This window comes from Scyliorhinus torazame, chromosome 6 (genome assembly GCF_047496885.1).
Source record: "Scyliorhinus torazame isolate Kashiwa2021f chromosome 6, sScyTor2.1, whole genome shotgun sequence".
NCBI classification, from domain to species: domain Eukaryota; kingdom Metazoa; phylum Chordata; class Chondrichthyes; order Carcharhiniformes; family Scyliorhinidae; genus Scyliorhinus; species Scyliorhinus torazame.
In genome coordinates this window covers 304,567,730-304,591,836 of record NC_092712.1, presented here as the reverse complement: position 1 = coordinate 304,591,836, position 24,107 = coordinate 304,567,730, and the positions used below count along the sequence as shown (strand labels likewise).

At 45.2% G+C, this 24,107-nt stretch overlaps 2 protein-coding genes across 7 annotated transcripts in view; both read left to right on the top strand.

Annotated features, from left to right (window-relative positions):
• Positions 1–11,791, top strand: part of LOC140425555 (dnaJ homolog subfamily C member 13) — a 169,721-nt gene extending 157,930 nt beyond the window's left edge. For 3 of the 4 annotated variants that reach the window (XM_072509978.1, XM_072509977.1, XM_072509976.1), the window contains 3 exons: positions 1,661–1,804; positions 2,918–3,017; positions 10,913–11,791. In XM_072509978.1, coding sequence (XP_072366079.1) covers positions 1,661–1,804; positions 2,918–3,017; positions 10,913–11,013 — 345 coding nt within the window. In that variant the 3' untranslated portion in view covers positions 11,014–11,791. Of the gene's footprint in view, positions 1–1,660; positions 1,805–2,917; positions 3,018–9,029; positions 9,135–10,912 lie in introns of all 4 variants that reach the window. The other variant, XM_072509979.1, reaches the window with a different exon arrangement.
• A 7,333-nt stretch (positions 11,792–19,124) lies between these two features.
• topbp1 (DNA topoisomerase II binding protein 1) overlaps positions 19,125–24,107 on the top strand; it is a 98,889-nt gene continuing 93,906 nt past the window's right edge. Inside the window, exons 1-4 of one of the 3 annotated variants that reach the window (XR_011947884.1) lie at positions 19,125–19,424; positions 19,705–19,816; positions 22,948–23,046; positions 23,131–23,265. Coding sequence is in view for 2 of the 3 variants with exons in the window: in XM_072509970.1 (XP_072366071.1) it covers positions 19,808–19,816; positions 22,948–23,046; positions 23,131–23,265 (243 nt within the window). In the remaining variant the exon portion in view is untranslated. The remainder of the gene's footprint in view (positions 19,425–19,704; positions 19,817–22,947; positions 23,047–23,130; positions 23,266–24,107) is intronic. The other 2 variants (XM_072509970.1, XM_072509971.1) reach the window with 2 other exon arrangements.

Sequence of the window (24,107 nt, the reverse complement as noted above, 5' to 3'; positions counted from 1 at the left end):
AGTTGTTCCTCCTTGCGTTATTTTCCAGTGCCTCCAACCTCTCCACAGATCGTTTCTGGTGTGCCTCCTGTATCTCCGACTTCACCACCAGGCCCTGTATGTCGTTTTCATTCTCTGCTGCTTTCGCCTTCACGACCCGAAGCTCCTGCTCCTGGGTCTTTTGTTCCTCTTTCAGCCCTTCAATCGCCTGTAATATCGGGGCCAACAACTTTCTTCATTTCCTTTTTTATCTCCTCCACGCAGCGTTTCAAAAACTCTTGTTGTTCAGGGCCCCATATGAAACTGCCACCTTCCGACGCCATCTTGGTTTCTGCTTGCCTTCCTTGCCGTTGTTCCAAAGGATCCGCTGCAATCCGGCCACTTTCCTCTCCTTTTTCCATCCGTGTCCAGGGGGAACACCCTTCTGGTTTACCGCACGGTGTTTTCAGCCGTTAAAATTGCCGTTGGGGCTCCTATCAAGAGCCCAAAAGTCCGTTTCACAGGGAGCTGCCGAAACGTGCGACTCAGCTGGTCATCGCCGCACCCGGAAGTTCTATGTAACACCTTTTAATGTGGGAGGAAAAGGCCCCAAGGCCCTTCAGATGTGAAAATAGATGCCACGCCTTATTGGTGTGAACAAAAGCTTAGTCCAGATGATGCCTTTTAAACAGTGTTTGAGGGACGTGTGGGTGGTTGTGAAGGGCATTCTAGTGTGGGAGCTTTAGGTCTGGTTTCCAGTGATGGGGCAAAAGGAGGAGGGGGGCCACAGACGGCATCTCGAGTGGTGTGGAGCTGGGAAGGGTGAAGCCGTAAACAGGAGGGTAAGAATTTCAAATTGGAGCCATTGGATGAGTGCACGTCAGCAGGGACAGCAGTATTGAAGGTGTGGAACCTGATACTGGGTAGGTTGCAGTATAGTCAGTAGATTTATGGCTTACCTGGGTTTTACCGGAGGTGTGCAAGGCCAGCTGGGAGCATTGGAAGAGAGTTTCAGCGGTGGATGAGAATGTTATTGGCAGGTGAGCTTTCATGGGGTGGAGGCAGATAATGTTACGGAAAAGTACAAACCTTTGGAGAAAATAACAGGTGGGAATCTTGTAGGCTGCTGCAATTGCAAACAATCTGAGATGATGGCTGAGCAGGAGAGTGGAATCGGGAGAAAAAGTACAAATTTTTGTTGTTGGGGAAAAGGGACAATAACTTCACTCTTCACACCGATACATCCAATTGCCCCGTGCATCTCTCCACACTTTCCTGTGTTATAAACCACGCAGAAGCTGTCCTGAACCCTCGTCATTGAGGTAGCATTTAGCAAACTTATTTTGCAAATAGAAAATTGCTCAGAATTTCTAAAGGTTCACTGTTAGGTCCTTATCTCTACCTTTCACTGATGGATGTATAATGGAATGCAGTGCAACAGTGCTTCGATTACAATTAATTTGAAATTAAGCATTTGCCAATTATCTACCTTTTACATTTTACCACTACGTTCATACTTGCACACCTCTGGAGATCAGCGGTTATGGGGAAAAGGCAGGATAATGGGGATGAGAAAAATATCAGCCATGATTGAATGGCGGAGCAGACTCGCTGAGCCAAGTGGCCTAATTCTGCTCCTATGTCTTATGGTTTACCTTCTGGTTGCTGTAGTGAAATTTAAACTTTTTCATGTTTTCTCAAGGGTCTGAAAGTTGAGTTGGTGCCATATCTCCTGCGGCTATTAGAAGGAATAGGACTTGAGAAGGTTGAAAACCAAGCTGCCACGAAAGCCCAAATTGTAAATGCTCTTAAATCGATGACGAGGAGTCTTCAGTATGGTGAACAGGTTAGATTTCTTCACATTTATTCATAGGCACCAAGTGTATGGTCTAGTGTTGAAAAAGCAATGTCCTCATTGCTTTGGATACCTGGGGACCTAGAAGAACCAAAGCAAATGGGGGAAGAGACTTGAAAGTGGCACTAATCTAATGGAACAGGACGGGATCACTAAATGTTTCTTTAGACCCGGACTGTTTTTCTTTTTAATTCAGTTGCCAAAGAAACTGATAGAGTATAATTTTGAATTACAGTGATAATAGAGGTAATACAAGGCACACAGTGGTTAGCATTGCCTCACAGCGGCAGGGACCCAGGTTCAATTCCCGCTTCATGTGACTTTGTGTGGAGTTTTCACTTTCTCCCCGTGTGTGCGTGGGTTTCCTCCGGGTGCTCCAGTTTCCTCCCACAGTCCAAAGATGTGCAGGTTAGGTGGATTGGCCAGGATAAATTGGCCCATAGAATCCAGAAGGTTAGGTGGGGTTACGGGGATAGGGTGGAGGCGTGGGCCTAGATATAGGGTGCTCTTTCCATGGGTCATTGCAGACTCGATGGGCTGAGTGGCCTCACATTCTTGAAAACCCACCATTGAGCTGTGCTTCAAACAGCTTGAGTAGTGATGCTGTGGATCTCTGAAGGTAACACTTTGCCTCTGTTTGTATAATAATAATCTAATATGGGTGAGGAAACCCAATGACCCATCACTACACACAGTTAAACCACTGGATATCTAAAATAAAAACAGTTTCTGGAAAAGCCCAGCCCAATTGTTGAATTGACAAGATTCTGACTTGTACATTCCCAGCAATTTTGTTTTGATCATTCATAGCAGGAGGTGACAAGGAACTGAAGATCAGATGGGAAAATCCTGTTTCAATTGGTCACGTGCGATTTGCTCTATGGTGCATGAAAAATAATTCCTCCTGATCTCTTTGAGTTTATTATTCTCTTCAGGCTCTTGATCTAGTAATATCGGTTTTTAAGTGTTAACTATCTGTTTCTGTCTTTTAAAAGTTCCAAGTTGGTATTGCTGGCATTGTTCAATTTAGAGAAATGGCATGGTTTTAGTTTATTGCATTCTGGGGAGCTGGCTAAAATGTGTTAAAGCAACTGTCTTGTTTAGGTGAATGAAATCCTGTCTCGTTCCTCTGTGTGGAGTGCCTTTAAAGACCAGAAGCATGATTTGTTCATCTCTGAGTCGCAAACAGCGGGATATCTTACAGGTGAGTAACTCCCTGACTAGTCTATTGTTTCACTGAGGTGCAAGACAACTGGTAATTGTGAAATCTGCGGCAAATGTTTAACAGGTAAGCAACTTATTCATAGTGTTTAAAGGAAGTGCTCCATCCTCTTCTCTGTGCTGCATTTAAAGTTTACCTTCTGTTGCCATTTGGAATATAGATGAAATTCAGAATCATAAATATTGTTTGGGGGAATGTTCTGGGGGGACAAAGAACAACTTGCTACTCTTTAAATGTTGGTTACGTGCATAGCTGACAGCTAAGTCCCAGTGGTTTATGTGGCTGGTTTTAGTTTCTTCAATACTTGAATTTGGTTTTGGAGAAGATAAAGATTTTTAATTTGAGCAATGACTTTCAAAGAATAAAATATAACTGCTTTTTTTGGCTTGCTTAGTTACCTGACCGTTTCTGGATCCAAAAGTGGAAAATACAGCTACTGCTTAAAAATAAAATATCCCTGCCATAACTGGCCATCTTGGCTCTGCAAAGTACAGACCAGGGTTAGACTGATTGCTGATTAAATCACGCAAAAGAGCAAGGGGAATGTATGTGTGTAATAAACGTGAGAAAAGCCTCATTTACAACCCAAAGCAATTGGTAAAAACGGTGGCATTGGTGCAATAGTTAGAAGTGACTTTCGCTCAGGAGATCAGGATGTGGAATTGGTTTGGGCGGAGATGAGGAATAGCCGGGGAAATAGGTTACTGGTGGTAGTGGTCTGCAGGCTCCCTAACAGTAACCACAATGTAGGGCAAAGTATACAAGAAGGAATATTGGGTGCATGTGATAAAGGAATGGCAATAATTATGGATGACTTTAATCTACATATAAACTGGGGGGGAAATCCGATTGGCAGTAGTAGCCTGGATGCGGAGGTTTTAGAATGTTAGCAAGATAGTTTCTTTGAGCAGCATGTTCCGGAACCAACCAGAAAACAGGTTATTTTAGAATTGGTATTGTGTGTTGTGACAGGATTAATTAATGACCTCCGAGTGAAGGCATCCCTAGGTAGCAGCGACTGCAATAAGATTGAATATTATATCCAGTTTTAGATGGAAAAGAGTGGGTTTAAGACTAAACTTAATTAAGGGCAACTATGTGGTCATGCAAGCTGAGCTAGGTGAAGTGAACTGGGTTACTAGGCTAGGGGTGAGATCAATAGAGAAGCAGTGACAGACATTTAAGGCGATTATTTCAGAATACGCAGAATAAGTATATTCATGCTGTTTTTAAAAATAAAAATTCTAAAGGGAGGAGCCGCCATCCACGGTTAACGAAAGAAATTTAGGAAAGCATTAAACTTGAGGAAAACACATATAACTGCACAAAGATGAGTGGCAGATCAGATGATTGGTCAGAATATAAAGCAGAGAATGGCTAAAAGGTTAATTAGGAAAATAAATTGGTGTAGGAGAGGAAGCTAGCTAGAAATGTAAAACAGATGAGAGCTTCTATAGGTATTTAAACAGATAAAAGTAAAGTGAGAGTTGGTCCCGTGGAGAGTGAGAATGGGAGAGTTAATAGTAGATATTAAAGAAATGGTGGATGAATGAGCAGATAATTTGTTTCTGTACTCACTGTAGAGGATACAAGAAACATTCCAATAATAGTTGTAAATCAGGAGGTGGAGGGGAGAGAGTAACTTGGTGAATTTGCAATCACTGGGGAAGCTGTACTAGGGAGCTGCGGCTGACGAGACTCGGGGTCCTGATGGACTTCATCCTAGGGTCTTAAAAGGGATGGCCAATGAAATAGTAGATGTGCTGGTATTAATTTTCCGAAATTTGTTGGATTCTGGAAAGGTTCCATCAGACTGGAAAGTAGCAAATATAACTCTGTATTCAAGAAGAGAGTGAGGCAGAAAACAAGAAATGGTACACCAGTTAGCTTGACATCTGTCTTGGGGAAGGTGCTAGAATTGATCATCAGAGGTTATAGCTGGATACTTAGACAAGCTCAAGGTAATTGGGAAGACGCAGCATGGATTCATGAAAGGGAAATCCTGTTTAACCAATTTACTGGAGTTCTTCAAAGGAATAACGTGCTGTGGATCAAGGGTTGCTTGTAGAAGTACTATATTTAGATTTCCAGAAAGGATTTGATAAGGTGCCGCATTGAAGATTATTGCAACAACAAAAAAAAGCTCCATGGTGTAGGGGGTAACATTTTAGCCTGGACAGAAGATTGGCTGGTAGAAAACAGTGTGCATAAATAGGTCTTTGTCTGATTGTTCGGATGTTATGAGTAGTGTCCTGCAGGGGGTCTCAACCTTTTACAATTTACATCAATTACTTTGATAAGAGGAATGAAGGCATTGTAGCTAAATTTGTAGGCGACACAAAGATGATGTTGCGGGAAGACATGCGGAGTTTGCAGATGGATGTAGATGAGTTGCGTGAATGGGCAAAAATCTGGCAGATGCAGTATAATTTGGGAAAATGTGAAGTTGTTCACTTTGACAGGAAGAATTTAAAAAAAAAAAAAAAGCAGAGTATTACTTTGATGGAGCGTGACTGCAGAATGCTGAGATGCAGAGGGATTTGGGTGTTCTCGTGCATGAGGGCAGGAGCAGCATGTAATCAAGAAGGCTAACAGAATGCTCTCCTTTATTACGGGAGTAATTGAACATAAGTAAGGATGTTGTGCTTATAGCTTTACAGGGCATTGGTGAGACCGCAACTCCAGTACGGTGTGCAGTTTTGGTATCCTTATTTATGAAAAGATGTAAATGAATTGGAGGGAGTTCAAGGGAGATTTACTAAATTAATACCTGGAATTAGCAGGTCGCCTTATGAGGATAGGTTGGAAACACTGGGCTAGTTTCCACTAGAGTTTAAAAGAGTGAGGGGCGAGTTGTTTGAAGTGCACAAGATCCTGAATGATATCGACTAGGTGGACGTTGAAAAGGATGTTTCCTCTTGTGGGTGAGTGCAGAACTAGGAACCATTAAATTTGGAGTTGCCCTAATAGGACAGAGATGAGGAAAAAGGTTCTGATGGTTGTTTGACTTTGCTACTCACTGCCTCAGAAGGTGGTGGAAGAGAGATCACTGAAAAAGGCGCAGGTAAATAGATTCTTGTTGGGCAATATGGAACTCGACACAAACAGATATCATAGATCAGCATGATCTTACTGAATGGTGGAGAAAGCGCAAGGGGCTGAATGGCCTACTTCTATTTTGTATGTTTGCATGTACATGAATCATAAAATCTTTAGAAATCAGTACCAAACTTGGTGTATTATACCTGTACCATCCCTCTGATCCCATTTTCCCTGCTCTTCCCTCTTGCCTTTTATTCTGTTTAATTCCACCTTGACTATAACCAACTGTTTGTGGCCATATATTCTAAGGATCTTTCACGTGAGAACATTTCTCCTAACCTCTGCATTGTCTTCAATATTAAATCAAAATTTATGTCCCTTTTTGATTATTCACTGATGGGTAGAATTTATTTTGCTATTTATCCTCCGACCCTATAGAAGCAAAGTGGAAATAATAGTAACCTAAAGATGAGGAAAAGGTGAATAGTACCTAAGGTCAGAGTACAAAAAGTGAGAAGGATACCATAAATGTTCCAAATAAAGTAGAGGTAGCACAGTGGTTAACACTGTTGCTTCACAGTGCAAGGATCCCGGGTTCGATTCCCGCTTGGGTCACTGTCTGTGCGAAGTCTGCATGTTCTCCCCGTGCCTGCGTGGGTTTCCTCCGGGTGCTCCGGTTTCCTCCCACAAGTCCCGAAAGATGTGCTGTTAGGTAATTTGGACATTCTGAATTCTCCCTCAGTGCACCCGAACAGGTGCCGGAGTGTGGCGACTAGGGGCTTTTCACAGTCACTTCATTGCAGTGTTAATGTAAGCCTACTTGTGAGAATAAAGATTACTCTTATTAGGTGATGAAAAATTGGATGTATTAATGCCACACCACTATTTAAGAAGAGTGGAATGGAGAAACTGCAGCCTAAAGTTGTGGGAAGTTACTGGAATTCGTCATCAGAGACACAGCAAATGAGCACTTGGACAAGAACAAGCCGATGAGAGTCATCGTAGTTCTGTGAAGGGCAGGCCATGTCTGTCTAATCTAGCTGGGACTACAAGGGGCATGTCAATGGATGTTGTTTATATGAACCTCCAGCGGTATTTGATGTGTGGGTTGACAATTGATTAGAAGGTAGGAGTTACACAGCCATCACGTTTTTATTTGGAAAAAGGCAAATTGGAATGTGTTTGAAATGGCATGAGACCAGGAACTATGGAGGAACCTTGGGATTTGGGTGTCCATGTACACATGTGGAGACAGTAATCGGAAAGCTAGTGGAATGTTGGCCTTTATCACTGCAATGTTGAGGGGAGGAAATCATGCTTCAGTTGTATTGGGTTTTGGTCAGATTCTATCTGGGGTACAGCACACCAAACATCAGGATGAATATGTTGGCTTTGGAGCAAATTCAGTGCAATTTCAGCAGAATGGTGGTTTAGAAGGTTAAATTGAGGACAGGTTGTATGACTTATTCCCAATGACTGTTGAATGATCTAATTGAGGTGTTTTACCATAATGAAGGGATTTAATGGACAAGATGATGGTGAGCCAGAGCAGGGACATTTGGGGCTGAAACCAAGAAATACCTTTTCTCACAATCGTCTCTGATCCCGTGACCTCATGCCACGTGTATCCCATAGAATCTACATTGCCATTGTTTTTTCACACTATCCTTTCTCTAATGGGATGGCTGTGATTATATACATTCCACCATGTGGTCCAACTAACCTTTTGTGCAGGTTCAGAATCCCTTTAATTTTGGGTTTAATACCCTTGTGCAGAAAGCCAGACCAGCATGACGGTGACTGCAGGAGCGCCCAGCCATTTTTGGAGCTGCTGAAGAGTTTTGACGGGCAGCAGAAATTTACAGAAATCTCACTTTTCTCAGGCATAACACCAGTTTTGAATAGGACTGCGATGTTAATGCCACCGAATATTTTATTGATTCTTTCATAGAATATGGATGTCACTAGCTAGGCTGTCATTTATTGCCCGTGCCTAATTGTCCTTGAGAAGGTGGCGGTGAACCGCTACAGTTCATGTAATGCAGGTACATCAGTGTTGTTGGGGAGGGAGTTCCAGGATATTGATCCAGTGATGGTGAAGGAACAAGAGATATATTTCCAGGATGATGTGTGGCTTGGAGGGGGTGATGTTCTCGTGTGTCTGCTGCCCGCGTTCTTCTAAATGGTAGAGGTTGCAGGTATGGAAGGTGCTGTCGAAGGAGGCTTGATGAGCTGCTGCACTGTATCTTATAGATGATGCACAGCTGTTGCCACTGTGTCTTGGTGGGGGAGGGAGTGCATGTTTAAGGTGGTGGCTGAGGTTTCAATCAAGCTGGCTGCTTTTTCCTGGATGGTGTTGAGCTTTTAGAGTTGGAGCTGCACTCATCCAGGCAAGTGGTGAGTATTCCATCACACTCCTGATTTGTGCCTTGTAGATAGTGGGGAGTCAGCAGGTGAGTTCCTAGCCTCTGACATACTCTTATAGCCACAGTATTTATATAGCTTGTCCATTTCAATTTCTGGTCAATGATAACTCCCAGGCTGTTGATGGAGGGATCTTCGGCGATGGTACTGCCGTTGAATATTAAGGGGAGATGGTTTTTGCCTGGCACTTGTGTGGCCACTTATCAGCCCATTGATTTTTTAAAAAAAAATAATTTTACACGTTTAAATTTACACAATTCTGAACGGTATCTGGAGAATTCTTGACCAACCTTTGGCAAGAATCAGCACTGCCCTGAATAACATTTTACTAAGGATGAATTTTGTTCAAGTCCTTCGCGGTTGAGGGAATTTGCATGAATAAATATGATTTTAAAAAGTCAACAGCTACCTAAAATATGAACTGTTTTAATGTGTGCTTTCCTGCTTTTATTTACTTACCTAACACAGCTTTATGCCTTTCTTTCTGCTTTCCTCTATCATTTCCTGTATATCTTTTCTTTTCCCTAGGTGCCTCACCTTCCCTCCTTACTGGTACTAGTCCCCTTCATCTCAGAAGTGGGCTTTAGTGGCTTCTCTGGCAGGCACATTGCTCAGTTCTTAATTGTGAAGCAGGTAGATAATATTCTTCATCCGTGCATGTTTTTGAAGTTTGGAAACTCAACTGTATAGTTGGCCAAAATCTTATGCGAGTCAAAACGCTTTGTGTGGACCCAGAGTGTCCCAAAACATCAAACCGCCTTGCAAGTGTTGAAAAATGAAAGACGTAACCTTCAACCAAAAGAAATGAAATTGGGATTCTTGAACGTTCATCTCTTCTCCCCACACCCCATTCCCAGTTTAGTTTGGAGTACGAGCTAATATTGTTCCGCATGCTATAAATCCGTATTCAGTCCACTCACTCAAAATATTGTCTGTCCTCTTTATGAACATAAACATAAGAACTAGGAGCAGGAGTAGGCCATCTGGCCCCTCGAGCCTGCTCCACCATTCAATGAGATCATGGCTGATCTTTTGTGGACTCAGCTCCACTTTCCGGCCCGAACACCATAACCCTTAATCCCTTTATTCTTCAAAAAACTATCTATCTTTATCTTAAAAACATTTAATGAAGGAGCCTCTACTGCTTCACTGGGCAAGGAATTCCATTGATTCATAACCCTTTGGGTGAAGAAGTTCCTCCTAAACTCAGTCCTAAATCTACTTCCCCTAATTTGAGGCTATGCCCCCTAGTTCTTCTTTCACCCGCCAGTGGAAACAACCTGCCCGCATCTATCCTATCTATTCCCTTCATAATCTTATATGTTTCTATAAGATCCCCCCCCTCATCCTTCTAAATTCCAACGAGTACAGTCCCAGTCTACTCAACCTCTCCTCGTAATCCAACCCCTTCAGTTCTGGGATTAACCTAGTGAATCTCCTCTGCACACCCTCCAGTGCCAGTACGTCCTTTCTCAAGTAAGGAGACCAAAACTGAACACAATACTCCAGGTGTGGCCTCACTAACACCTTATACAATTGCAGCAGAACCTCCCTAGTCTTAAACTCCATCCCTCTAGCAATGAAGGACAAAATTCCATTTGCCTTCTTAATCACCTGTTGCACCTGAAAACCAACTTTTTGCGACTCATGCACTAGCACACCCAGGTCTCTCTGCACAGCAGCATGTTTTAATATTTTATCATTTAAATAATCCCTTTTGCTATTATTCCTACCAAAATGGATAACCTCACATTTATCAATATGAACTTGGATTTTTGAAAGAAAATTATTCATTTTCGAGAAGTGGGCATCACTTGCGAGGTCCGACTTTATTGCTCATCCTTAATTGCCCTCCAGAATGTGGTGGTGGTGAGCTGCCGCCTTGAACCGTTGGCAATCCACGTGGCGAAGATACACTCGCAATGTTGTTAGATAGGGAGCCCCCAGGATTTTGATCTGATGACGGTAAAGGGACAGTGATGTATTCCCAAATCGGGTTAGTGTATGACATGGCGGGGGAACACAAGATGGTGGTGTGCCATGCGCGTCTGCTGTCCTTGTCCTTCTAAAAGGTGAGAATCACTGGTTTGAGAGGTGCTCATGAAGAAGCCTGGATGATAGGTATACCTTGGGATTGGTATATTAAATGTCAAGAGAGCTCAATGGGGTCTTGACTTTTTTTAAATGATGGCAATGGCATGAAAGAAGAATGAATAAAGTTGGGAGAGAATTGGGGTAATAACACTTGGTTAATCAAAATGCCCTTTGCACTGTAAACTAGTGTCAGTGCTTTCAATCCAATTAAATCAGTATAAATTTGGTGTTCCCAGTTACCAATCGTTGACTATAATTGTAGCTTGTTTTGTATATGTTGTAATGCTATGTTTTCAACTTGCATCCTTTTAATCCAGGCCCTGGAATTGCTGGCTATCTTACTTCGGGGGCAATGTCAACAGTGATCCCAAGTGGACCGCCCCCTGTAGATAATGAAGTAGCTGACCTGGCCAGATGAAAAAGGATCTACACTCCTCGCCTTGGAAGATTGAACTAATCGCAGTCATGAACCACTCGCTCTTACTATAACCCTCTGAACAAAGTGTTGTACACAATTACAAAGACAATGAACTCTCTTCCCACTTGGTGCATTTCAAAATGTAATGCTCTCTCATTTGTATTTGTAAAATGATAATTTTTACAGGTGATCAGACTTGTTCTATTAAAAAAAAATAGTATGGCTCCGATAGAAAGCTCAAGTATTTTCTTTCTCTTTGCACTTGGTATATCTGACTGTGAATCTAAATACTGGATTATTTCTTTTCTCTCTTTCCCCCCCCCCCCCCCTTAATTTTGCAGTTGGTGGTTTTCAGTTTTGTGTCCACAGGGTAGCAGAAGGATAAAATCTCTGTCCAACTACACAACATCCTGGTTGCCATTATAAAGGCATGGTGGGAGGAAAGATTTTCTGAGAAGCAATATTTCCATTCACTGAACCACTTTCCTAGATCAGGCCATGGACACCCTGCTGATTCTGCTTGCTAATCTTTAATGAGCCTGCTTAATACAACATCATTGTAAAGCATTTGTATGACTGCATTCTATTTCTGATGGAGAGAGAGCTTCGGAAAAATGCTAGCCTGGACATCACATATTATAAATACTTAGTGTAATTGTGACCTGTGCTATACAATACCAATGTGTAAACTTTCTATATTTGAATGTACATTAGTAAATCAGTCCTGCTTGTACATAAAATTTTAAGAATAAAGTACAAAGGGAATTAGCATCCTCAATTGTGTAATACTAGAATCTATACGGTACTGATCTGGCTTTGCGACTTATTTTGAAGCCAGTGTGTGAATCCATGTTGCAATGAAATACCCTTTATGTTAGAGTTCCATTTCTGCTGGGCTAGCGAAGTACTTATTCACGTAGCTTGCACTTATACAGCACCGTTAAAATGTTCCCAGATGTTTCACGGCGTTATTGAACAAAGTTTGACAGCCGTATTAGGAGAGGTGACAAACAATCTTTGTAAATGAGGTAGAGGTTTAGGGAGGGAATGCCAGAGCTATGGCCCAGACAGCTGAAGGGGGAGTGTGGGGGGAGAAAGAGAGAGCGATATCAAAAACACAAAAGGAATTTTGATATAGATGTTGCGAGACAGCAAGCACAGGGTGACGGACGAAAAGGACTTGGTTTGAGTTATGCTGCAGGCATCTGAGTTTGGATGAATTTTTCATGGAGGATGCTGGATGGAAAGCATTTGAATAGCTAATTCCTGAAGAACATATTAATCTTTATTATTCTCACAAGTAAGCTAACATTAACACTGCAATGAAGTTACTGTGAAAATCCCCTAGTCGCCACACTCCGGCACCCGTTCAGGTTGTAGCCAGTTAAAATGGCTAACTCCCGATTTAGAATGGCCAACCCCGATTTAAAATGGCGAATGAAAAAGGCTGATGGGAAAATCAGCCAACAGGACTAAAACAAGCAGCTGCAGGTAATACTGTGTATTCGCCTCTAGGGAGGCCAGACAGGATCGATACGTGCAGCCATCAGCACAACAAAACACCAGCCACCTGAATATTAATTAGCAATCCCCGGGAACAATGTGCAACAAATTAGACACACAAAGCCAACCCAGACTTTCCGGTGCCAACAGGAGCCTACACAAAGCGAGGTGAACGACCCCCCCCCAAAAAAACCGTCCATCGATCAAGGAATCGCTCCAGCATTGGAGAATATCGAACCAAGTGATTGGGACGAAGACCAATCACTTGGAACCAGGTACAGGGTCCGCCCCGAAAGGCGGGAAGCCCCTGGGGACTATAAGAATAGAGTCCAAGTTCAAATCGACCCCCCTTCACCCTGCTGCAACCCCTGCCACCTTCTGCTGACCTTCTGCAACAACCGTTCAAATCGTAAGTCTTACTTCAACGCTCGCTACGAGACGGGCGCTCCTAGCTATCGAACTGTACCAGCTTCGAATCCTGCAGGCTCAGAACCCAAACGAAAGGCTATTCGTTTCCCTGACCTGGTGGGCCATTTCCAAAGTTAAGTATTGGCCTGTTAGTTGTAGGAAGTAGCTTAGAAGCAGAATTTATGCATAAGTATTGATTACTGTATATAATAAATGTGCGTTGATTTAACTCTTACTAAGCGGTGTGTTGGATTATTGATCATTACTCGGACTTGAACCACGTGGCGGTATCAGAAAGAAACCTGGCGACTCAAGAGCAAAGGTGATAGAACAAGAGCAATTAAACTAAGGCTAAAATTAAGAGCAACAAGGTACACTGAGGGAGAACTCGGAATGTCCAATTCATGGATGAGGATTTCGGCTGCAAAATGAGCTGAGGCGTGGGCTGAGACTGACTATGTATTAGAAGTGAAACGCTTGCGTGGCCAGAAACCCAAATGCAATTAAATAACATTCCAATGGCGAACGGTTGGGTTGACCCTTGAACAGTGTCCGGGCAGAAGGTTGGAGTTGGTGAATAGGGAACACAGTTGTGGTGGGATTGAAGACGATGATTTTCAACTTCCTAATCTTTGTTGGAAAATGTCTTGTTCAGAACTGAATGAAGAGCATGACAAATCAGACAGCATTGGGGTCGAGAGAGGTGGTGAGGTAAAGCTGTTTACCCTCCGCAAGCGAAGGAAACCCGATGGCATATCTTCAACAATTATAGAATAGAATCCCTACAGTGCAGAAGGAGACCATTAGGCCCATCAAGTCAGTGCTGACCCTTTGTAAGGCCACCATACCCAGGCCCAATTCCTGCAACCATACCCAAGGGGCAATTGATCATGGCCAATCCACCTGACCACATCTTTGGACTGGGAGGAAACCCACGCAGACACGGAGAATGCAAATTTCACACAGTCACCCAATGTCAGAATCGAATCTTGGTCCCTGGTGCTGAGGGAGCAGTGCTAAACACTGTCATTGTGCCGCCTCTGTTCTGAGGAGCTGCATATCGATGAGAAATAGGAAAATATTTACGATTTCCAGTGTTCATAACACTAGGCCTTAAACATGGAATTTCTGTGTGCAAGGCGCTTTATGTCTTCAAGCAAAATGCTAAAAATGTGAAACAGATTTTTACTCCAGGTTGAAAATGTTGGTCGAATGCAGTCAAATAGTGGTTATGTTACTGACAATAAGCCCAGTGAGTGGACCATGTGGTGAGAAGAGTTCAGAATTTCTGACTTCGATGAGAAATTGCCTCACTTGGCATTGTGAATCTTCCGATTTCTCTGACCCAGATGCTTGTGAATGCACCGTTGGTGAATATATTCAACACTGAGATAGATAGATTTGGGCATTAAGGAAATGAAGGTACATGGATGTGATGTAGAGGTTTGGCCATGATCTTGCTGCAGAGCAGACTAGAAGGGAAATTGCCCCATCCAATATCAGGATTCTCTTCTGTGGTTCCACCATTCTCCCAAGGATATTTCACAGGTCATCAAAGTAAACACCAGAAACCTGCACCACAGGGCCGAGCTCATCATTTGCAACGGCAGCCATCATCTCTATGCAGTCAGCACTGCTGAGGCGTCGGCCCACTCACCAGCAAAACAGGCACTGCACCTGGGCCCAGCACCAGCCACCTCCGACTGCCTCACCAAAATTGGCACTGCAAGCTGGATCCCACCTCAGCCACCTCCGATCGCCTCAATCAAATGAGGATTCTCTCTGATTTAACTCTGCTCCTCTGACCAGGATCAACCAGGGACATAGATCCCCAAAAAAGATAATTATGGAATGTGCATTAAGATAAAATACAGGATTAAAAGACAAGTAAAGACACAGCTAGTGAAAAAGCAGCCACTCCCATCACATGGAACCCATCTCCCTACATCCTCTTTCTTAAATCCCCTCTGATTTCCTCCAACCGTATGACCAGAACCACACTTCCTTTGACTCTGATCTCTTCAGCCAACTGGATCCCACCCTTTCAATAGTTGAAAACAACATCATTGTGATCATGGTGTATTTTTCCTCCTTCGCCTTTCCAATATTCAAGCTGGGTTCCATGTTGCTTATTCTCCTGCTAGCCAGTTGCTGGTCTTGTAACTGGAGTTGTCAGTTGCATCTGGACATATTTCTGGAGGCTACATTAGACTGTATACACTTTTATTATAAATTTAGAGTACCCAATTATTTTATTTTCCAATTAAGAGGCAATTTAGCGCGGCCAGTCCACCAAATCTGCACATCTTTGGGGTTGTGGGGGTGAGACCCACGCAGACACGGGGATAATGTGCAAACTCCACACGGACAGTGACCTGGAGCCGGGATCGAACACGGGTCTTCAGTGCCGTAGGCAGCAGTGCTAACCACTGTGCCAACATGTCGCCCATTACATAGTATACACATACATGTGCTCTGCCCAACCACTTCCCTAGCCCTGATCATTATCTCCTGCCACTGCACTGGAACAGGACGTTGGCAGTGCAGATGTCATCATTGTGCACCTGGAACAGCAAGTCGGTACCCACTCTGCCTTAAGCACATGCACAGTGCCTTTGGCATCGTTATGGACCAGTGAACACTCACCGTCCTGCTCCACTCCCAAAGATGCACAGATTCGGCGGGGTCATGGGGATAGGACAAGGGTAGTGTGCCTAGGTCGGGTGCTCTTTCAGTGGATCGGTGCTTACTCGATGGGGCGAATTGCCTCCTGCATTAGGATTCTATGGAAACATGTTTGTGATATTGTTTGCAGCAGATAGGCAGAGAACACTGATTTAAGAACATTTTTACAAAGGTTGTGATGGGGGATACGCTACCTGAGGGTGGTGGAAGCAGATTCGGTATTACCGTTCAAAAGGGAATTGAATAAATACTTGAAGGGGAATATTTACAAGGATATATGGAAAACGGAGAGTGGGATGAATTGGATAGCTAACAAAGAGATGGCACTGCCTTGATGGGTTGAACGGCCTCCTTTGTGCAGCATCATTTTAATGATTCTAGTTGCACTCTGCGGTGACACCTTAGATCCTCCTTGCTGGCAGGAGCCCTGCTTGATGGCAGTAGCTTTGCCCCTTCATCTCCATTCCTGCTGTTAGGTTTTAATTCCTATGGGAATGTATATTCTGGAGTGCCATAATCACGGCAATCATGCTCCAACTAACTGAACCAGTGTGGTGGAGTGGGCAGAGGTCATGTGCTCTTGCAAAGGGCCGAATGATCTTCTGGACTGGAGAGATTCTATGGATCAATTCACCAGCTGCATGGGGGTACCTCTCTGTCAAGTCTAGACATAGAACATACAGTGCAGAAAGGCCATTCAGCCTTCACTTCCACCCTATCCCTGTAACTCAATAACCCCATCTAACCTTTTTTTTGGACACTTAAGGGCAATTTAGCATAGCCAATCCACCTAACCTGCACGTCTTTTGACTGGGAGGAAACCAGAGCACCCGGAGGAAACCCACGCAGACTCGGGGAGAACATGCAGACTCCGCACAGACAGTGACCCAGCGGGGAATCGAACCTGGGACCCTGATGCTGTGAAGCCAGTGCTAGCCACTTGTGCTACCGTGTTGCCCAATGTGTACTTGGGCAATGTGGTTAAGGTCTGGATAGCACTGCCTGAGAGTGTGGTGGAAGCAGGTTCTGTCACAATATGTGGATATTGCAGAGTACATAAAGGGTTAATGTAATTACATAGATTACATAGAACATACAGTGCAGAAGGAGGCCATTCGGCCCATCGAGTCTGCACCGACCCACATTAATCCCTCACTTCCACCTTATCCCCGCAACCCAATAACCCCTCCCAACCCTTATGGACACTACGGGTAATTTAGCATGGCCAATCCACCTAACCTGCACGTCTTTGGACTGTGGGAGGAAACCGGAGCACCCGGAGGAAACCCACGCGGACACGGGGAGAACGTGCAAACTCCGCACAGACAGTGACCCAGCGGGGAATCGAACCTGGGACCCTGGCGCTGTGAAGCCACAGTGCTAATCACTTGTGCTACTCTAGTCACTAGATGGTGCTATAGAGCAACCATATAAATATCACATGCCTCCTTGACTTCTGAGAGAGAGCACAAGAAGTAGAGACAGAGTAGGTGTTGAGATAGCTTAACTGATAGTTGTAGCTGTGTAGTGTAATCTACTAATTCCTTGGTAATGTGTTCGGATCTAATTCAGTGTAGTGTAATAAATTGGCCTGTTCTGCCTACAGCATTCACCATCCGGAAAGAACAAAGACAAAGAACCCAACAGGTTCAATTGAAGCAATTAAGAGGGCCTTATCGGAAAATAAATAAGTGTGGGGTTATGGGGTTAAGGCAGCGGGAGAATGGCACCAAGTGGATTGTTAGTTCAGAGAGCCTGTGTGGTCACTGAGCCCAAAGGCCTCCTGCACTGGAACAAGTCCTGGATTTTTTCTGTTTAAATGAGATCACCTTTCTTCTAAACTCTGCTGGATACAGGCTCAGCCTTTCTTCATAAACTATGTCCTTTATATCAGGAATCCATTGAATGGACCTTCTCTGAACTGCTAATGCTGTTCAATGAGGTGTCCAATTCTGCACACAATACTCCAGAGGTGGTCTATTGAGATCCTGTGCAAGCTAACCCCGCCCCTGGATGTCAGAGGCCCCGCCCCTGAACGTCTGTGACTCCGCCCTCTGACCCGCGAAGCCTCGCCCCCTGGCTGGAGCCGCCCGTGCATCACGTGATCCCGCTCTTTTCAATCTCCCGCCTTTTCCTTCAGGACCCCAAAAGCTTATATGTGTCCACAAACCGCCTGAGGATCCTCCAACATTTCCCGACATCACGGCGAGCGGGGAAGAAGCGAACAATTTATTATTATTTTTTTTTAAAAAGGAGAAAGGTCCGATTAGTGAAGAGGAGATGTGGGGGGGATGCGGAGACGGGCCGCGCCCGCGGGTGTCCCGCCGGTTCCCCTGGTAACCGGGGCCTGTGATTGTCCAGCACGGGGAGAGTCCGAGATCCGGGGGAGAGAGAGAGACCGAGACCCGGGGAGAGACACAGACCGGGGGAGAGAGAGACCGAGACCCGGGGAGAGACACAGACCGGGGGAGAGAGACCGAGACCCGGGGAGAGACACAGACCGGGGGAGAGAGACCGAGACCCGGGGAGAGACACAGACCCGGGGGAGAGTCAGAGGTCCGAGGGGGTGGGGGGACACTGACCGGGGGAGAGTCCGTGGCCCGGGGGAGAGACACAGACCCGGGGAGAGTCCGAGGCCCGGGGGGGAGAGTCCGAGACCCGGGGAGAGTCCGAGACCCGGGGAGAGACACAGACCGGGGGAGACACAGACCCGGGGGAGAGTCAGAGGTCCGTGGGGGTGGGGGGACACTGACCGGGGGAGAGAGAGACCGAGACCCGGGGAGAGACACAGACCGGGGGAGAGAGAGACCGAGACCCGGGGAGAGACACAGACCGGGGGAGAGAGAGACCGAGACCCGGGGAGAGACACAGACCGGGGGAGAGAGACCGAGACCCGGGGAGAGACACAGACCGGGGGAGAGAGACCGAGACCCGGGGAGAGACACAGACCCGGGGGAGAGTCAGAGGTCCGTGGGGGTGGGGGGACACTGACCGGGGGAGAGTCCGTGGCCCGGGGGAGAGACACAGACCCGGGGAGAGTCCGAGGCCCGGGGGGGAGAGTCCGAGACCCGGGGAGAGTCCGAGACCCGGGGAGAGACACAGACCGGGGGAGACACAGACCCGGGGGAGAGTCAGAGGTCCGTGGGGGTGGGGGGACACTGACCGGGGGAGAGAGAGACCGAGACCCGGGGAGAGACACAGACCGGGGGAGAGAGAGACCGAGACCCGGGGAGAGACACAGACCGGGGGAGAGAGAGACCGAGACCCGGGGAGAGACACAGACCGGGGGAGAGAGACCGAGACCCGGGGAGAGACACAGACCGGGGGAGAGAGACCGAGACCCGGGGAGAGACACAGACCCGGGGGAGAGTCAGAGGTCCGTGGGGGTGGGGGGACACTGACCGGGGGAGAGTCCGTGGCCCGGGGGAGAGACACAGACCCGGGGAGAGTCCGAGGCCCGGGGAGAGACACAGACCGGGGGAGACACAGACCCGGGGGAGAGTCAGAGGTCCGTGGGGAGAGACAGACCCAGACCCGGGGAGAGTCCGAGGCCCGGGGGAGAGACAGACCCAGACCCGGGGAGAGTCCGAGGCCCGGGGGAGAGACAGACACAGACCCGGGGAGAGTCCGAGGCCCGGGGGGGACACTGACCGGGGGAGAGTCCGTGGCCCGGGGGAGAGACACAGACCCGGGGAGAGTCCGAGGCCCGGGGGAGAGACACAGACCGGTCCGGGCCGCCATCCTGCCGCCCGAGGCCCCGCTTTGATGCCGCCTTTCCCGCAGAGCCTTCCCCGCATTGCCAGCAGCCGCTGCAGGTGGGTCCGAACAGCCGGTGTGAATGGTGGGGGGGGGGGGCCGGGGTCTCCAACAATTCCCCCCCCCCCCCCTTTTTATTATGTTTAAAAACTGTTGGGAACAGGAGTAAACTCTCCATTCCCATTCTGTATCCCGACTCCATTTCAGGTTCTATAACCCTCACCTGACGAGAATTGCCCATTTACCTTATCAAACTATAAACATCTCTGTTGAATCGCCCTCTTGTCTCCCACATTCATGAGGAACACAATCCTCCTTTTTGCAACTTGTACCCAGCAGCTTTCCCCACATTGATCTGATCTGTCTTGGAACTGAAGTTGATGGTTGGACCTCAAAATTGCTTCTTGGGGGATTGTGAAAGACTTGGGAATATCCTGAACTCATGAAAGAGGTAACAGAAGGACAAGACTTTAATTTCTAATTTTGAGGTCCTGATTAATATCTCCTAACTGCCAATATCCCCTCAGTGGGACCACTTCCATCCCACATTGGACCTAGCATAGACATGCCAATGTGTTTTTAGCCGCTTCCTGTCTAAGGTCCTTTCCAGCTGTTTGAAGATATTCCTTGTCCTGACAAAAGGTAGGGAACGCATCCTTGAGGCTTCTGATAGCGTAGGATACTGTCCACCTCCCACCCCCCGAATTATCAGATTTGCCAGAATTAAAAACTTATCCTCTTCCGCCCCCCCTCCAGTTTCCCCACTTCTTATTCTCACTAAATTCCCCATATCGGTTTCCACTTTCTGAAGCAGTGTGTGACTGATTTCTGGAGTAAACTGCTCTGATACTCACCCCGTCAGACATCAAAATACTTCTAACTCACACTTAGCGTGACTCCGGAGCAGAGACATTACTTGCAGATGTGGCAATCCAGAACAATTTAATTGGCCGCAATGTGTTATGTAGTTGCAAGCAACCCCAAGTGACCAATCCATTCCCAGGCTGTGTAGAACGTGTCACTGTGAAATTACCTGAAACCTCAACTTGACACTGGTTGATGGTGTGGGCGAGAAGACTCCGGAGGTGAGGAATGGTATAACCACCTTTCCTCATCGTACCTCTTCTACAGGCCTCATTTTCTTTTGCCACATTCACAGCAGCCAGTATTTCAGGCAGTGATAGAATCCCTAGAGTGCAGAATGAGGCCATTCAGCCCATTGAATCTTCACTGACCCTACGAAGGAGCACCCCACCCAGGTGCACGCCCGATCCCTGTCACCCCACCTAACCTTTTTGGACACTAAGGGACAATTTAGCATGGCCAATCTACCCCCTTTGGATGGTGGGAGGAAATCAGCACCCGGAGGAAACTGGGGGGATCTTACAAACTCCACACGGGCAACACCCAAGGTTGGAATTGAACCCGAGCCCCTGGCGCTGTGAGGCAGCAGTGCTAAGATCAGGCGCCTCTTAACTGGCAACACCTCCCAAGTATTGCTGCCTTTGGCATCTTTAACACTGTTTTGGCTTTTATCAATATCTAACCACTTTTGTCGGAGCCTGGAGTTGTGCTTTTCCACCTTTGCCTCCTGCATTAGCAAACAGAAAGCAGAGTAAAAAGATAGACAGATAGTAGGATCACTCACTGACTGAATGTCACATTCAGTATTGATCAGCTATTTCATAATATGACAGAATATTTTTCTGTATAAAGAGACTAGAAAGGCTAACTAAATTATGCAATGTTTAAAGATCTTCGGCTAAACTTGTTGGAGGACCTGAGGTACTTTTTTTATTTGCTGTATTGCCTGCTTGTGACTGAAGGAATTCTCCCTTCCCCAATTCCATAAAAGTCCGAAACAATGTGAGTTGTAAGTACTGTGACGACTGACAGTCTTCTTTCGTGTGATGAACAACTGAATGTGCGACTACTATTTTGGGCCCTTAGTCAATTATGTCAGACGGATGAGTGAGTGATTCTGGTAAAATATTCTTCACTGCTTACACAATGAAAGTCGCCATAGTCCCCCGAGGACCATTGGCTGCTCTTGGCCCTTTGAGCGAGAGCTGACTGGTAATTCAACCTGAGAGTCACCACACATCAGGCGGGGGAAAGGTTGAGAAGGTGGGGTCTTCATGGAGAACCTCAGCCAGTACAGGAATTGAACCTGCGCTGTTGGCGTCTGCATTATGAACCAGCCGTCCAGCCAACTGAACTAATAGATACAGTTTTATAGACACTGTCTTCAGAAGGATAGATATATTTGCTTGATGAAATTCAATTAGTTGGGAGGCCAACACCAACTTGGTTACTCCAGATGTTCCACAAAAATTGGAAGCCTAGAAATAATTGAGCTTTGAAGTGTAAGCTGAAAGCTGGTACACACGTGAATATTGTGTGGTCAGTGAAGGGATGTTGGGGCTTCTGTTCTTTCAGTTAAACAGACCGCTTATACGTAAACATGCTCTTGATTTCATTTGACTTTATCTCACATTTGTAACCATTTTTAGAAGTGGACGCCAAAGGTTTGCAGATTGCAACTGTACTACACTTCTGCAGTTACTGACTGGTGCGAATGTTTCACGGTGAATGTCAATGATTGAATATATTACAGTATACTGCATTATTTGCGGGGCAGTTTCAACACTAAAATAAGTGTGTTCAGGAGAGGGGGGGAGCAAATAGAGGTTTAAAATGCTACAAATGGGAATATTTACACAAGACATTGCTCAGAAGGTACTTCAAGCAGAACTCCTTTTTATACATGATCTTGCAAAGACAATTATGAATCAATTTTGAGGTCAATAAGCCAGTTGGCAACACAGAAGTAGACTGTGCCCTGCCATTTCTTTGAAGGATAAACAGAAAATTGGTGCACAGCATGTTTCTTTAAAGGTGTAAAGTTTGTATGTCAGATGTTTTGGAAACCGCATTATCCCACAATCACTCTGTTATTTTTAGTATATGAGTTGCACCTCTAAGTACAGTTTTAAGTTACCCAGAAAATGTTGGAAATACTCAGGCCAGGCAGTATCTGTGGAGTGAGGAAGTTGATTTCAGAATTCCAACATCTGCCGCATTTTTTGGTTTTAACACATTACACAGATTTGGCTTACTGAAGTTTTGCCCAAAATTGCCACTGTTGAGACTTGTCCTATTTCCACTGATGAGCTATCACTAGGCATTGAATTACTTGAGCTGCAGCGGCATCCAGCAGTTCTGCAATCATTGCCGTGCTGTCCGTGCTTCACGTGGACCTAGGGGAAAATACTGAATTATCTTGGCTTGCACGCAGGGCATAATGCAAGAGTTTTCATGGGTTCCTGACGTTTAAACCTTCTGAAAATTTCCATGTTCCTAATTTCATATCCTGAAATAATATTCAATGACCATGACTCTCCCCAAATCGAAAGGAAGAAAACAGGCAAGACTTGCATTTATGTAGATCCTTTCATGTCTGTCAGACATCGCAAAGTGGTTTCCAGCCAATGAGGTAGTCATAAGTGATATTCTAAGCAAGCTTCCTGTAGCAATAAGAGAGACTTTAAATAAGTGACATGTTTTTGCTCCATTGTTTAGATCGTGAAAATGCCCAACTCTGCAAAACCAGAACCGTTTCTTGTAAAATTTATAAAAACAAAAGGCAAAGATTCTGAATATTTCACAAGAGCTTATAAGGTTGGCATTTCTTTTTTAAACTTAACCTTTTTTTTTAACTGAATTCATTTCAAACAACCCTAAATTTCTTTTTCTGATTTTCAGGCTATTAAAGAATTTAAATCGGAAGAATTTCTGCAGATTCTACATGAAGATGAAGTATTTAGTTTAAAAGTAAAAGACAGCTCACTTTATATATGTGACCCCTTTGAGGGGGACGCTTACTATCATCTGGAAAAGGTGCTTATTTTGTGTTTCCCACTTATGGCTTTGTTCCATTTAGTTTGCTAGAAGAAGTATAAACCGAACCCACATATAAAGCCCACTGTCTGATTTAACAAATGGTGTCCAGGTGAAGAGAAAGCCGGGAATATAGAACCGGTTAATCGGAGTAGAAAAGTAGTTCCACACTTCGCATTACATATCTCCTCCAGTATAACTGCAGAAAGTTCTTTAAATGTGTGCATCCAGTGCTTCAGTAGTAATAGCTAATTTGTAATATTTTGTGTATAGCCAGTGACTATTAAGGTGTCTATGTACCCCCACCTTCACACAGTCTCAACATCTTGAAATTTGCAGTGTCCGGCACAGTAACCCCTTCAGTTGAAATACACTTTTAGTTTATTTGATTTGTTTTTGGAATTGGTTTCAAATGCACAGTCTGCATTTAATCTATAGCATTGACTTCCTTGTATTTCGTTGTCAGTAAATCATTGGTGCTCTTCCATCATTACCTCACTTCCCAAAATGGTGCCATTCTTTGTATTTTTGCTCTAAGTAGTCCATTGAATTCAATATCACTGTCCATTCCCACGAATAGGTTCCGCATCCCTTCAGACCAGGGAGTGTTTTTACCTGCTCTATATGAACTTTGACTTCTGCCAATCTTGTTCATCCATAGATTTGGAAATCTAGTTTCCGCAGTGTTCACACTTTATTGAGAATAGAATTAATCAATGATGGCAAGCACAATTGTCTCTATACTGACAAGCAGGCAACCTGTAGTGTGCCCTGAGCTGCACCTCAGAATTATTCACTCTCCCCATAGGCCGCTTGGACCCTACCCAATTTTCTTGGCAGAT